This window comes from Leuresthes tenuis, unplaced genomic scaffold (genome assembly GCF_036924035.1).
Source record: "Leuresthes tenuis unplaced genomic scaffold, fLeuTen1.0.hap1 SCAF_17, whole genome shotgun sequence".
NCBI classification, from domain to species: Eukaryota; Metazoa; Chordata; class Actinopteri; order Atheriniformes; family Atherinopsidae; genus Leuresthes; species Leuresthes tenuis.
The window spans coordinates 6,438,440-6,453,347 of NW_027325371.1; the positions used below are offsets into that span (position 1 = coordinate 6,438,440).

At 39.2% G+C, this 14,908-nt stretch overlaps 1 protein-coding gene across 2 annotated transcripts in view; it reads right to left on the reverse strand.

Annotated features, from left to right (window-relative positions):
* The window catches only part of mybpc2a (myosin binding protein Ca), a 58,736-nt gene that overhangs the window by 22,649 nt on the left and 21,179 nt on the right, over positions 1-14,908 (reverse strand). Inside the window, exons 1-9 of one of the 2 annotated variants that reach the window (XM_072368813.1) lie at positions 12,662-12,679; positions 10,208-10,222; positions 9,526-9,609; positions 9,244-9,392; positions 7,378-7,495; positions 7,090-7,138; positions 997-1,053; positions 748-917; positions 354-486 (exon numbers count right to left, since the gene is read on the reverse strand). In XM_072368813.1, the coding sequence (XP_072224914.1) occupies positions 354-486; positions 748-917; positions 997-1,053; positions 7,090-7,138; positions 7,378-7,495; positions 9,244-9,392; positions 9,526-9,583 (734 nt within the window). In that variant the 5' untranslated portion in view covers positions 9,584-9,609; positions 10,208-10,222; positions 12,662-12,679. Of the gene's footprint in view, positions 1-353; positions 487-747; positions 918-996; positions 1,054-7,089; positions 7,139-7,377; positions 7,496-9,243; positions 9,393-9,525; positions 9,610-10,207; positions 10,223-12,661; positions 12,680-14,908 lie in introns of those variants that run through there. The other variant, XM_072368812.1, reaches the window with a different exon arrangement.

Consider the following 14,908-nt stretch of genomic DNA (forward strand, 5'->3'; position numbering starts at 1 on the left):
TATAAAGTGACCCGTGCACAATCTCATGCAGGAACTACACTTTCCTGAACAGCTATTGTTGTAAAAATGTACTGCAACGGCTGAACAGTCACCCCTGAGAGCACTTCTTTGTACCCAATATTCAAGCAAACATGGCAAACAAAGAAATATTTTCTAGAGATGCCTGTTCACACATGTTCTGGCACTGCATTGCCTGTGCAATGTACAGTATATTCACATTTGTATATATATTTATATTCAAAAGAACTGGTTTCTTGAACTTCTCCTTTAAATACGAGGTAATACGTCAATTATTATATAAAGTCTGTGATTTAGGTTGACAGGAAAAACATAAATATGAAAAATAGGCTCACTTGGCTGATGGTTTGATTTCCTGTCCATTTTTTAGCCACTTGATTGGAGCGTTGGGGTCAGCCAATTCCACTGACAGCTGAATCTTCTTGCCCTTGTTCACTGAATAGGCTGATTCCAGCTTCGTCAGAAAAGCTGGCAAAAAAGTAGCATGTTAGGGAACCACTGCTTTATTAGCCAAATAATCCATAAGAGCAAACCTGTAGCAATCTAAGCTAATGCACACATTCCACCTGTAGTCCCAGCTATAAATGTTCTCTACCGAAGCCTTCAAGTGCTGTCAATATTTACTAGTGCATTAAAGAGGTCTTGTTTTCGCCCCCTGCTGTCTAACTCCCTATGCACAGTCTGCTTTTGTATTGTAACGTCTCTCCTAACTCTTCCTCTGCTCCTCACCGTCACTCTTCTTGGGCTCGGCCTTCATCTTTTTCAGTCTCTTCAGCAGACCCCTCAGGTCTGTGATGCCATATTGAAAGGCAATCTTCTCATAGTCACAAGGCTTGGCTCCCTTTAATATTTCCCAAACATCTACATCCTCTTTTGGCTCCTCCTGTTTCTTCTCCTTTCTGTAAGAAAGTGTTAAAAAGAGAGGATCAGATTTGAAAGCAATTACATTAGAGGATGCATCTTTAGAAGTGGTCTTACCTTTTCTTGAGCAGCGCACTGAAGTCTAGGTCACCAGCATCCTCACCTGCATCTCCACTGGAGTTCAAAGAGAGGAGAATTGTGGGTTTATTATGGTGTCTTTAATTTGTTTTACTGTATTCACTGTTCACTAATAGAGGTAAATAGGCTAGTGAGGAGACAGTATTAATGAAATATTGTACATTCATTAATACATCGCCTTTGTACAACATTACCACAAACTACAAATAGGCACAGATATTATAAAACACAATAACTACAAAGATAGTACATTTATGTCCAATGAATAAAAGCAATACATTTGTGTCTCTGGTTAAAGCTTACCCATTTTTCATCCTGTGCTCAAACAGACGCAAAAATAGGATGAGTAAGAACATAGAGCAGAAGCGTTTGATGAGGACTACAAGCTACCATCAAGCCCTAAATTCAAGTGACATATAAAAATCACAACAGACAAGCAACATAGAAACAGCAGACATGACATTAATAAGCTACTATATAAGCAGAATAAACATTATTGGTAGTAAAGACACTACATACTGCAGGAAGAGCTACAAAAAATCATTTTGTATAAGGAAAACACAGCAGATGCTTTGTCATAAAAGCAGTTGACTGAGCAAATAACATTGTATTACTGTATTTTATTATCACTGTCTGTAACGTTCATCAGCCAGGGGACACATTTAGTCTCTTTAGTTCATTTATTCATTTTGACTGCTGTGGTTTAAGTAAAAGATCTCAAAACCTCTAAAAGACAGTGATGAAGAAATATTATGATAACAAACAGGTTAGTACTGAATTAGTTAAGGTGATATTATAGGATCTTTGTGCACCTTTTTCCCTTTTTTTGAGGGTGAAATATTGATAGGCACAAAATTCTTTTAATTTCTTCTGAGGGAGAAGAGAAACTGTTAAATAACTGCAATGACATATTCATGATTCAGCTGTTGTTGAGGAGCTCAGTGCACCGTGATTTAAGAAAACAAGCAAACTGCATGGCCATGCTGCAAATTGAGTATCATCATCTTTTTGAGAACATGTAAACCCACGATACTAACAGACAGATATTGAACAAGTAGCACAAACAACAATGGAAGTGTTTTTAGGACAAAAAAAAGGGACAACCCAGATGGAACAGGCTCCTTATCCAACGCTCTGTTACATCTGAAGTGATTGATGATGTGATGTGGAAAAATTAGGTTGCTTTGTTTCATTGGCTGCCCCTAAAGCAGACTATTAGGCTTTAAAAAAATCAGGCATTTCATTTTTCAAACATCTGGAATGACACAAGTGAGACCAGAGGAATCTCAACACAACAAAAAGGAACTATAACAAGCCATATTTCTATGTTTAGCCCATGTTGGGAGTAAATGGGCTAAAATATGTCCCATATAGGACTGTCCGTGGTATCGTATTGGCCCAGTATTAACTGCCCATGTTGGTTTGATGAAAGATAATAGTGGGTGCTACATGGGCCTCGTTCATGTTTCCTCTATCAGTTGTTAAACCCAAACCGGCCCTATTTATGTTACCAATTTTGAGACCCTGCATACCTTTTTCCAGTGGTATTCTGGCTAGAACCTAAGGAGGCCAACTAAGTTGTCCATGTGGACCCTGCTCGGTTCTCCCCAGCAGGCCTTAGATAATGTTGTCATGTACTTATTATCACAATCTGAGTCCGTGACTTGCAAAATCAAGCTCTTCAATTATTTATTTGCCCTGTTGAATGATGTTTTAGCAGTTTGCAGCGATGACACGTTTGCCTTTAAGAAGAAAATGTGTCTGTGACATAATTAACAATGAATGATTTCACACACATTTAAGATTTAATTAGGTCTCACGTGGAGTCATATGATGAGATCAGTGGGGGAAACTATTTCCTTACATAATTCCCATTTGTAAGTGCTTACATGCACATTTACAAGTCTAACATGATGAAAAGAATTGTTACGTGCTGTTGAGTCATGAGTTACTCTCTTGTACTCAACACGGTGATAAATATTGTGTGTGATGACACCAGTAAACATATAAGGGACTGAGTGCCTGCTTTTTTCCAATATGAATGTCTTGGCAGCTTCTTTACAACCCACAGTGTCTTTCTGGCATGCTTGAGGGTCATTGAACTCTTCAGAGGCCAAGATAAATGCCGATAAATTCAAAGCAATTCTGGGTGATCATGCTCATCTTATGTATGAACATTCATTCAAGGATAACATCCATCCAGGTTTCCCTGATAGGAGTAAATTCTCCCAGGGCTATAATGCCTCCATTCATAGGGTACACATAACCACAAAATGGTTGAGTGAGCATGAAAAAAACGTCAGCTGTGTACTGTGTATTGTGTCCTCAACGTCTGAAATATACCAGCCAACTTGGGCTTTCTGGAGCACTGCGACCGAAAACCATCATCATTAAACTCCAAAAATTAATCTACCGCTTATCCGGGGGTCGGGGCAGCAGCGTTAACAGTGAAATCCAGGCGTCCCTGTCCCCGGACACACGTCCAGGAGGCGTCCTAACCAGATGCCCAAACCACCTGATCTGACTCCTCTCAATGCGGAGGAGCAGCGGTTCTACTCCGAGCCCCTCCCGGATGACTGAGCTTCTCACCCTATCTCTAAGGGAGAGCCCAGACACCCTGCGGAGGAAGCCCATTTCGGCCGTTTGTATTCGCGATCTCGTTCTTTCGGTCACTACCTACAACTCGTGACCATAGATGAGGATGGGAACGTGGATTGACCAGTAAATAGAGAGCTTCGCCTTCTGGCTCAGCTGCTTCTTCACAACGACGGGTCGGTGCAGAGCCCGCAACACTGCAGACGCTGCACCGATCCGCCCGTCAATCTCACGCTCCATTCGTCCCTCACTCGTGAACAAGACCCCGAGATACTTGAACTCCTCCACTTGGGGAAGGATCTCATTCCCAACCCGGAGAGAGCATTCCACCCTTTTCCGGCTGAGAACCATAGTCTCAGATTTGGAGGTGCTGATATGAAGCAGGGATGTTTTTCAAAAATATGTTTAAAAACCAGGTTAAAAGTTCACAATCAAAAGGCAGTCGAGCAGTTACTCTGGTGACTGTGTGCAATAGGGAAAAATATCCCAATTCTATGACAAAACTTTCAATTTAAAAATTGCCTCTTGTCAGAATTTAGAATGACAAACACAGATTAAGATTAAGATGCATTTACATTTGTGCAAATGCAAACCTTGAAGGGAACAGAAACACACTCTGTGTGGCTCAAATGTTTTCACTACAAGCTGAAACATCATTTTCTTCCTTGAGTTATGTTGCAGCAATGTAACCACTCTTCCTCAATGAAGTTAATCATCAAGTTAATGCTTTGAATTTCAATTTTCAGTGAATTTTAGCCTTAACTTTGTTCATTGTTTTGTCCTTCGTCTTTGTGTAAAGTTATCATGACATACAGACTAGATACTTAGTAATTATACTAAAAGCACTCCTAGAGTGCAGTGTCCACGTATGGTATGTATTCAAAAGGAAAATACCTTTTGAAGCCCTTTCAGTTGGCCCACCAATCAGTGAAGACACAACAGAGGAAAAAAATAGCATGATAAGCCCATGGCACTTAATGATGAGCATAGGCTATTTTAGACATGAAACAGATGGTAAAATCTGTTAAGTGAAAAAAGTCTACAGAACGCAGTGCTGACAGAGAAAATTCAAACTGTTATGTTTCAGACTCATCTTAAAAGTGTTTCAGTTAACTTTTTTCCTCATCAATTTGTTATATTTGTTTAGCAGAAGCTATGTTTTATCCAGCAAAATAAGTGAGGAACACATTGAGGGCAGTGTGGAGTCTTGTATCTTGACCGAGGACACTGCATGTGAACTGAGGAAGTTGCGGATTAAATCAGCAACCTTCCGGGTGGAGGACAGCCACTTTATCTCTTCAGCTGCAGGCACAGTTCTCTATAGCGCTAGTTTTGTTGCGGAACATCATTTGGCATGTCTGTGTTTTATAAATGTGTGGTTCAACTTTGTTCTGTCATGTGCCTGCACTTCACTCTCATTGGGTTTGTGTGTGTGTAGGAGATAGAGACAGAGTTTGAGTGTTTTCTGTCCTTTGTGACACATGTGGAATTGTGACCCAGGAACTGTTTTGTGTGTCGGCACACCTGTCCATGTGTCATCACACCAAGCAGCTTTGTGTTTTATACACCACAGCCATCACAACTCCAAATTCACAATTTCACTTGTGTTACATGGCTACATGGTATGATATTGCTATTTTTCTGGGACCTCCAGATTTGCAAGTTAAGCACTAGATTTTCCTCACCTGGATAAAAAAAAAAAAGAATAGAACTTCTGAAAAAAAATAGGTGTTCTCTCACATGAGAGATGGAGCGTGAAGGGCAAGGCTGCAAGCAAGCAACTAAAGGGAAAGGCAGAGGTAGAAGTGTTTTGAAATTGTTTTGATCCCTAAAAACTTAATCAGGCAAATGTGTAGAGCTACACGTAAGCCATTTAACGTATGAATGGGTTTAATTTGATCCATCCATTCATTTTCTGCCACTTTTCAGGGCCCAGCTCATTGGGGCAACAGTCGGATCAGAAATGGTGTACAGAAGGCATCCTGACAGGACATCCTAACCACCTCAACTGGATTATTTGAATGCAGAGGAGCAGCAACTCTACTCTGAGCTCCTAGATCACTAACTTGGCTATTTGACCAAGGCTGTAAGTTAGTTGTTTCAAACTTCCTTCTTTTGTGAAGTATGGAGGCTGTAATGCTTTTAGTTGCTTCAATTGCTGCAGAAATCTTCTTGTATACGTCACCAAATCTGTGCCTCGACACAATTCTGACTCACAAGTCCACAGACAACTCTATCAGCCTCGTGGCTGAGTTTTCTCTCTGACATACGCCATCAGCTGTGAGACTTCATATGGGCAGCATGTGCCTTCGAAGTCATATCTAATGAATTTCATTTGGCACATTCAAGGATGCACCAGAGCTCAATTAAACTGTCAAAACAAAGGGTCTGGATTCCTTTGTAAATCAGAAATTTCATTTTGGTTTTTTTATGTTTTTGTTTTGTCACTGTGAGGAATCGTGTGTAGACTGATGAGAGGAAAGTTAATTTAGTCTGAATAAGAAGAGTTTGAAACGATAAAATGCTGAAATCTTAAAAGGGTCTTTAAACTTTTCCATTACAGCTGTAATGAGTAACACAAGTAATGAGTATATTAGAGAGTGCAGTCAGACCTCATGTATTTGGTTGTAATATTGCAACACTTGTTTGGAGAAATATATTAAATATGATCTAATGCATGGCAGGCTGAGCTGCATGACCTCCAAACAATGATATATAGTAATTCAACACACTCATATATTATCTCTCCAGCAACACATTCATATTTTAACTAACATCTCACTTTTCATTTATCACAGCAGCTTCCTTCCCACACCCAACGTCTCTCTTAAATCAGCACTTTGTAAATGAGCACTCTGACATTCTGTCTAAACCATTATATGATGCTGTCTTTTTGCATGTTTCTCCTCTTACCTGCACCTTTCTGCTCGAGCTCCACTGAAGGAGGGAATTTTCTTTTTAAACACAAATTACAAATATAGAACTGACTAGTGTGAAGGTGTTGGGTGATTTACAGTCACACAGCACATATACTTACAGTATAGAAGCTGGGAGGACTTGAAATAAAAATAAAAAGTCACACAGTCACGAGTTGAACACAAAGACTCACTTCACACATGCAGAAGTGGAAGAGATAGGAATAGACAGTGAGATAAACAGGTACATATTGAAAAAAGGCCAAGTCTTTAAAGAGACTGTTGATGAAACATGTGACCAGATAGACAGCATAACCACAAGGGACTCCAGGTAATGTAAAACAGCAAGGCAGCAGACGCATTCAGATGTGACAGAAAGAGAGATATGGCAGTCAGGCTGACTTAAAAAAAGTCTGCTTCCAGTGAGAGATTGACAGACACATGGGCAAAGACACTCGTTGAGACTGACATGTGCCCAGAGGCAGCGATTTACAAAGGGACATATGAGAGACAATGTGACAGGTGACATGTTGAGCAGACCCTCACCAACACTGACACTCACGATCGTTTAAAAGCCTCCAAGATGTTGTCCTGCTGGTCCTCTTGTACAGCTGAAACCAGATAGAAGGAGAAAGGCAGGTGAGAGCTTAGCTAGGTTAATTCATTACACAGCAGGCTTGAGTAGCAAAGGAATAATGGACTGATGACCTCGTGAGGCCACTAAATGATAGGACCTAATGTGTATCGCACTGGCTGAGTTATTGGCTGACAAAGTCAGTTACATAGTAATGGTGGACATGCTGAATGGAAGATGACAATAATGTGATTAAGTGTCTGTCTCCAGACCTACCCTGCACAGAGACTTCAAATGTGCAGCTGTCGCACTTGTCTTTGGAGGTGACCTCGCAGCGGTAGCCACCTGCGTCTCCATCCACTACTTTGATGATACTCATCTCGTACGTGTAGATCTGACAGACACGGGATGATATGCTAAGAAAGCACGCAATTCAATGAACACCCAAGCACACACACCCACATGCACAGATTTGCAGTATGTGCATACAAACACACCTTCACAATTCAGACAATATCGTTATAGTGATATCAGTTTAAAGACAAAGCCATCAGGATGACTTTGGCTTTCATTAAAGTTACTCAATTCTTGGTTTACTGGACTTTATTCAACATTACATTTATCATTTACTATAATTTTGCAAATAGAAACAATGTTTGTTGTTTGTGAGCATATTTCATCATTTGATGATGTTGCTGTGATGTAAAGGATGTGATAGTAATTGCAAAAAGCCAACAGTACTACTGTCAGAGATTGTTGTTTAGAGTTTAACTGACTGCCCAAGCTCACATGTATAAAATAAATGTTGTCATATGGAGAATCTGATTATTTAATGAATGCTTCTGTATCGTTCTACTTTGTGTGCTGTTGATCTTAGCAAATATTGACTGTAATATTCAATAAATGTGGAAAGTATCCTCCTATATTCAATCCTTTTAATTGGATGGCTTCGTTAACTTATGTTATTTTTGTTAATCGCAGGAATTAATCTCTTTATTAAGACAACCAGTTTCTTATTTCATTTTGACAATGTTGCAATCAAATTTGCCTTGCAAATTTGTAACAGACACTTTGAATGAAGACGAGGATGTAAAAGTGGTTTCTGAGATTTAAAAACAAGAGTAAAAGATTAACATTTTTTCATTTGAGACATACCTTCGGCAGGCCAGTAGACTCACAGTCAAATAGCATCAACTCAATTAATGAAATTTTAATTCAATGCATTTTTCCCACATATGATTATGGTGTCATTAGCTAGATTCATAGCGGCTGATAAGTGGTTTGGCGGTCCTTTTGAAAATAGTTCTAAGGTGAACTAGACATTAGGCACCAAAGATTCATATTTTTGTCCAGTTGTTTAAGTATCTCTCTCTGACTTTGCCCAAATATTCCAACTCCAAAAAGACCAAGATGTTGATGACCAAATGCTTAGGTTTTAAAATAAAAATTCACAAACATGGGTCAAGTCATGCTGGCTATGCCCATCTTTATATACAGTTTATGGGTACTACAAGGGATCCTGCATTTAAATTAATGCACTAATACTAAATTTTGATGTTTGCAATGTAACTTTTACTTCTTAAGATAAGTGTACTAGCTTGCAAACACCTTCTGATTAGCACAACTACAGCTAAAGTTCATGGGAACTAAAAATGTGACCTGTTGATGACATTAAAGTAGAGGTCATGCTCATCAAAATTCATCATCTTCAAGATCTGTAGCAGTCATTTGAGCTGTTAAAATGTTAAGTCCATTTGACTTTTGCCGCTAGACAAAAAGTCAAGGAGACTCTTCTTTTTATCATGCTCCTTGTTCCAAGGTAGTCTTGGGCTTCAGTCTAATTTTTTAGTCTTATGACCCTCCTCCACCTCCCCTCCAACCACCTCACGAAGACCACTTTCATAACTGGTTGATGCGTTTGGTCTCGCCAACTAAAGTTATCTTCGAACACTGTTGTCAAAGCCATGGGCTTTGATTACATAGAGAATCTGGGAGTAACAATGGATTGTTGGGAGACCATAACTGTCTTTACAAAATACCTACATCTGCACATCAAATGGCTATCTTTCAACCAATTAAAAGTAAGCTACAGGGCCTTGCAAGTACAGCTAAGCAATAAACACACAAATGATAAACAGGTACCTTGGTGTTCCTGTCATAAGACTCTTTGAACTGCAGGTGTTTTCCAGCTTTGCTAGCCAGGTCAAGCCACTTCCCCTTCAGCCACTTCATGGCCGGTTTCCTAGTCAGGTTTGAGGAGTCCACTTTGGCCACAAATGTGATGTCCTTCCCTGCCATGACCAAAGATGAGAAGCAGTGATTAATTAAAGCAGATTAAACCAACCATACTCCAACTGGATTTTGGTGTGAAGTGACCACTCCTTTCACAGTGGATATGATTTATCATCTGTCATATTGCCATACCTTTTGTTGCTGTGACACTCTCTGGCTTCAACACAAACAGTCCAGTCAACTCAGACATCTGAGGACCCTCTCCTGGTGCATGTTCTGTGACGGGGGATTGATCAGAGAGGACAATTTAAAACAAGAAAACATTATCCTGCCACCACTCTGATAAATATACAGAAATAATAGACAACAACTGGAGACAAAGGGACCAAGCAAACAACAAAATTGTCTTCTTTGATAGGATTTTCTCATTTAAAAATTTATGAGGTCTCAAACCATGAAATTCTCTTCTCTTAGCTTAGTGTTTTATTCCTTTTGCCGAGGTTGTTTGAGGCTGAAAGAAACAGCCCGTTCTCCATTCAGAATGTTTGCATGCCTTTGCTATTACACTGCTTTCACTGTTATTAAGGACCCTCTAAGGAGTCCACTGGATTACACTGGCCTACGGGGAATAAAGAAGCTCCTCAGATCACCTTTGAAGACGTCATATTAAGGCTGACTCTATACAAGCAATCATCTGCCGCCCTGACACAAAGTAAGCTGAATCAGAACAGTCTTATCTTGGCAATAAAAAAATGAGCTGCTCTTTTATCTGCTTACTTATTTCTTTTTCAAATAAATTGATGTAACCTTTGCAAGATGTTTGCTTGTCAGTCGATACACTTTACAGAGATGCTAACATATTAATTTCTCTTACCATCAGGAGGCAACTCTGCACCAGAGGGGGAAAAGGAAAGAAAGAGCAAGGAACACAGCGTCAGTCTGTGCAGAATCTTTGCTGTGCTGTTATACACACGCAATAATTGGCCCAATGATAACCTTGACTTCAGGTGAGGAACACTCACTCATTAAATCAATGTGCTCTTACACTCCAAAAACAAAACTCACCTCTCTGTCTGTCTCCAACGTGACATTAATGAGTTATGTTTATAACACTCAAGTTCAAAAGTCACTTTAACTGTGCTGAAGTTAGGGAGGTTAACAGTACATTACCTACATAAACTCCCTTGTTTCTTTCATGATCTGTGTCAGACATACCGTAAGTTTTAGAGGTAAAGAAAGTTGACAGACAAACAACGAGATAAAAGCACATTGGACCTCCAGTCAAGGAGAGTGAGTAGGGCCCTGTGTGAGCATCCATTGGACAAGACCAGTTACTAAGAGAATGGATCCAGGGTCACGTGTCAAATAAGGTCATGCGCTTCCATAAATTCAGAGAGCCGCGCTGTCTGCGCCTATTCCTCTCTCTCTGCTTTTATGGGCTCAGTTAATTTGATCTTTTAATCAAAAGTACCCCTGAGGACAGATCCAAGTTCAGATGTTCAGAATGATTTAAAAGGTTTCAGTTAGAATGCTAAGTAGGAAGAGCTGATCCTAAAATGGAACCCAGGGGACACTTTTGAATGTTTACACTCTTACACTGTTACACTGGATACTTGCTGCGTTTGAGATGGAGTTTCTCCGTGATGTTAACTCCAGGCACTGTTCTTAGCACGTTGGGGCTTTAACTTTTGGACAAAAGCCTGCCTGGACTTTCATAGGGCCTATTTATACTTTGATCAGTTTATAACACATCTGAAAAGATCGGAAATGCTGTATATCTACACATAATTTCTCAGTCCTCTTGAGATGATCTCACTACTGTCAGTTAGCACCAGCAGTAAAGAAGCAAAGTGTCAGTCCTTCTAAACGCTTCACAACTCAACACGTTTTCTCCCAAACAACAGAACAAGTCAATTTTCAGTGGCTCCCAAAATGTAAGGCATTATTTTGCTGAAATGTGATTTATGAGAACTTCATGAGGTTACATTTGGAGGTAATAGGCATGATAGAGGCTCATGTCACATCAGGTTCAAAAGCTAGAACACTGCATAACATTATTGAATCATGGCCACGGGATTAGTAATACCAGGATGTGGCAATACTGTTTTATATCCATGTCTTAGTTCCTTGTTGCCATGCAGTGAGATATCTTCTACTCAAACTTTTGCAATACTAACTATATTTCAGAAAACAAACTCTTCCTCAATTTTCTCGGTCATGTAGAGTGACGACACTCCCACCTTTCTCATTTTAACACTATAAAAAATGGCCAACGCTCTCTTTTTACCTTTGTGGTTTGGCCTCTGTGAGGAAACTGCCTCTTAACAAGTCCTTAACAATGTTGTATCCACATCACGAAACAGATTCATGCTTCATTTGATAAATAATGTTATCCCGCTGAAACAAGGAAATGTCTGAAAACACCTCTGGAACGGCTCAATTCGCTGAATATTAAATTCACTTAATGAACACCATTTTTCATCCAATTGTACCTAATATCATTAACTGTATACCTGCCGAAAGATAAAAGCAATCCGGTGCAATGCTGCCCGACTAAATATCGGCTGAAAGAGTCTTGGTTATCATTATTATTGTCATTGTTATTATTATTTATCAATTTAAAAAAAGGCTTTAAAAATTGATTAAAAATAACTTTTTAGAACATTTTTTATATACAACTATAATTATTGCAATGTAATATTCTTCGCACACATCACACATACAGAGACAACATATATCCACCAGACATAGAGGTAGGATATATAACTTTTTATGAGTTCATTTCACTTATACAACACTCAAATGTTTGTTCGGATGCTTTGGTGGAAGCAATCTCACGTTGAAATGTCTTTTAATTGTCAGCCATGATAATCTTAACTGTTATCTGTTATATTTATATGTTTTATACTTTTTATAACCACTCCCTCCTTTCATCTGACAGTTTATCAGAATAATTTGCTATGACTTCAATTGTGTCTTTTCATCGTTTTCATACTTTTGATATTGGTTCCTTTATCTATTTTCTGAGGCATTTTGTCACTTTTGTTTGCTACATAAATTGTTATTGTTGTGATTAATATAACACACAATGTCCAGAAATGATCAAGGCAATATTCCCGGAGAGAGAAATAGACCTTTTCATCATTTGATGAAAGAATTGTTTTTATCTTAAGAAGCAATGATGGCCGTCACCAGAGCAATCTCAGGCTTCTGGGAGGAAGCGATTTAGCCTGAGGTCTACTAATTCAAAAAGTGGTTGACACAAAGCAAGCACAAAAAAAGAAAGTACAGGCAGGCTCAGATATACTGTGTTGTGTTGTTTCCTTACCATCCCTAGGCTCATTGTTGGCTAAATGAAAAGAGACAGTTTGTACATGGAAATCAGTTTAGTAGACAATGAGGGGTTAAAACATTTCCTACAATACCGCTCTGTTCTGCTCACTCTGCATAGATGTGTGTGTGGGTGTGTGTAAGTATGAATGAAAAAGATGTTCAACAAAGATCAGATTAAAGACAATGCACTGTGTAAGCCTATTCACTGAGACAACCACAATATCTTCAGTCAGGCCGGAGCTGTGTACTTCCACACACAAACATATACACTCCCACACGCTCACACTAATAATGACAAAGCAAAGCGCTTACCTACAGTAGGCTGGACATCTGTTAATGGAGAATAAGCACAGATTAAGCAGATAAAACAAAACAAATGAGTGATAATGCAGATATAATGTTCTGCAAGCATTCCACACAAAAGCAAAGTGCACCTACAAAATCTTGACATTAGTTATGTTGATAATTCTACATAAATAAACTTTAACTTTAACAGATGAATAAAGCTACAAGATGTACACAAACACATACACAAAACTGTCTGGCCAGGACAGTGCTCACCTCCTACAGCATGTGTACTGGGTTTTGTTTTTGTTTTTCAAAAATCACACAAAGTTACTGCTCTCATCATAGATCGTTCACTCTGAGGAATGTCACAATAACAGATGCCACAACAGATGCTAAAGGTGCTGGAGATATAAGATCATCAACATCAATGCGTGGAAGGTGAAGGTGCAGCAAGAATGCCTCCTATCATGCACCACAAATTACTAGTTATAATCAAATCTTCCCTCCTCATCATATCATGTTGAATTGGGCTATTTGGGGGCCACTGTCTTGGTTTCATGTCATATATTGATTATCCTGCCTGCACCAGGACTGACATTTGTATGAAGGGACCCTGTATACTAACTTTAAGGATCCTCTTTTAAGGTACACACTGTTGAATTAACTTCTAAAATCATGCCTCAATCTGTTTCTACTCCTTATTACTAAATGCTGAATATATCTGCCCAATATAAACAAACAAAAAAATTTTAACCAAGTTCTATGATGTTTTTAATTGAATAAATTAGCCCAAAAAAGGGGTTGAATTCTGATGGCTGTCAGATTTTAGACTGTGAAGTGGATCCACTCTGGCCCACATTGTACTTTTTATGTCCAGTGTTTAGAAATTTCAGCAGATAAACAGTGTTAGCAGTTCAGCGCAGCGTACGGGCACATTTGCATTTGGATTACTGAGAGAAAGTGGACATATGTGGCCAAGACCACCTCTGAATTTGGTGTCAGCTTTCAAATATCAATTGCTGTTCAATCCTTCCAAGGTGCATTCACATCCATGCATTGAGCAATCTAGCTGTGGTTTAATGCATTACATAAAACATTGTGAACAGACCATTGGACCTTACAGACATGCTAATATGTCATGTATACTAATCATCACATGTGAAAAATGTGAAATTAGTTTTGCTTGTTTCTGACTAGTCTCAGATCATTGAACTCAAAAGGAAGATGCTAACAAGCCATGAACACGTTGCTACATCTCTAGCCATTGCATAATGCATTTCTTCACATCTGCAGTACTGCCCCCACCTACAGATAACAACACTGGAGTAAACTGTCTTGCATCAAGCGTCACTGAGTACATGTTCTCTTCCTATGTGGGCTGCTTTAGCTGAATATCTATCAAATCAAATCCAACATTTTAGCTCTAACTGGAGCCAAACCCATAACTTGCTTTGTGACCCAGTAGCCCTGATCATCAGAAGATAACGCTAACATTACATCATATAGGTCAGAGTCAATTTCTCTGATCTACGTTGTTCTGCCAGCACTACAGTCAAATAAAGGCTGAATTCAGGCCAACAAAGCAGCAGAATTTTTTCAGGCCAGATCAGATGGAAATGACAACAGGCATTCTTGAAACACTGGTCGCAACAGAACAAGTACGGAGGGGAAATTAATAACTCACACTTAGTTTCACACTTTCAGCTGAATGTATAATCCTCCTGTGGATTACATTTGAAAGGTTAAACTTTTCAGACAACTTGGGAGCTAAAGTGGGAGGAATAATCTGCTGTTCTCGATCTGTCTAATGTTTCTCAAAACCGCATCATTTTGCAATCGACAGCATGCTGAAAAACACACTGACACTCTAATAACTAATTACAGCTGGAGTAGAAATCAGACGTGCTCAAATGAGCACAACCATTCGAGCACCACTGTACATCAGCGGTTTTAG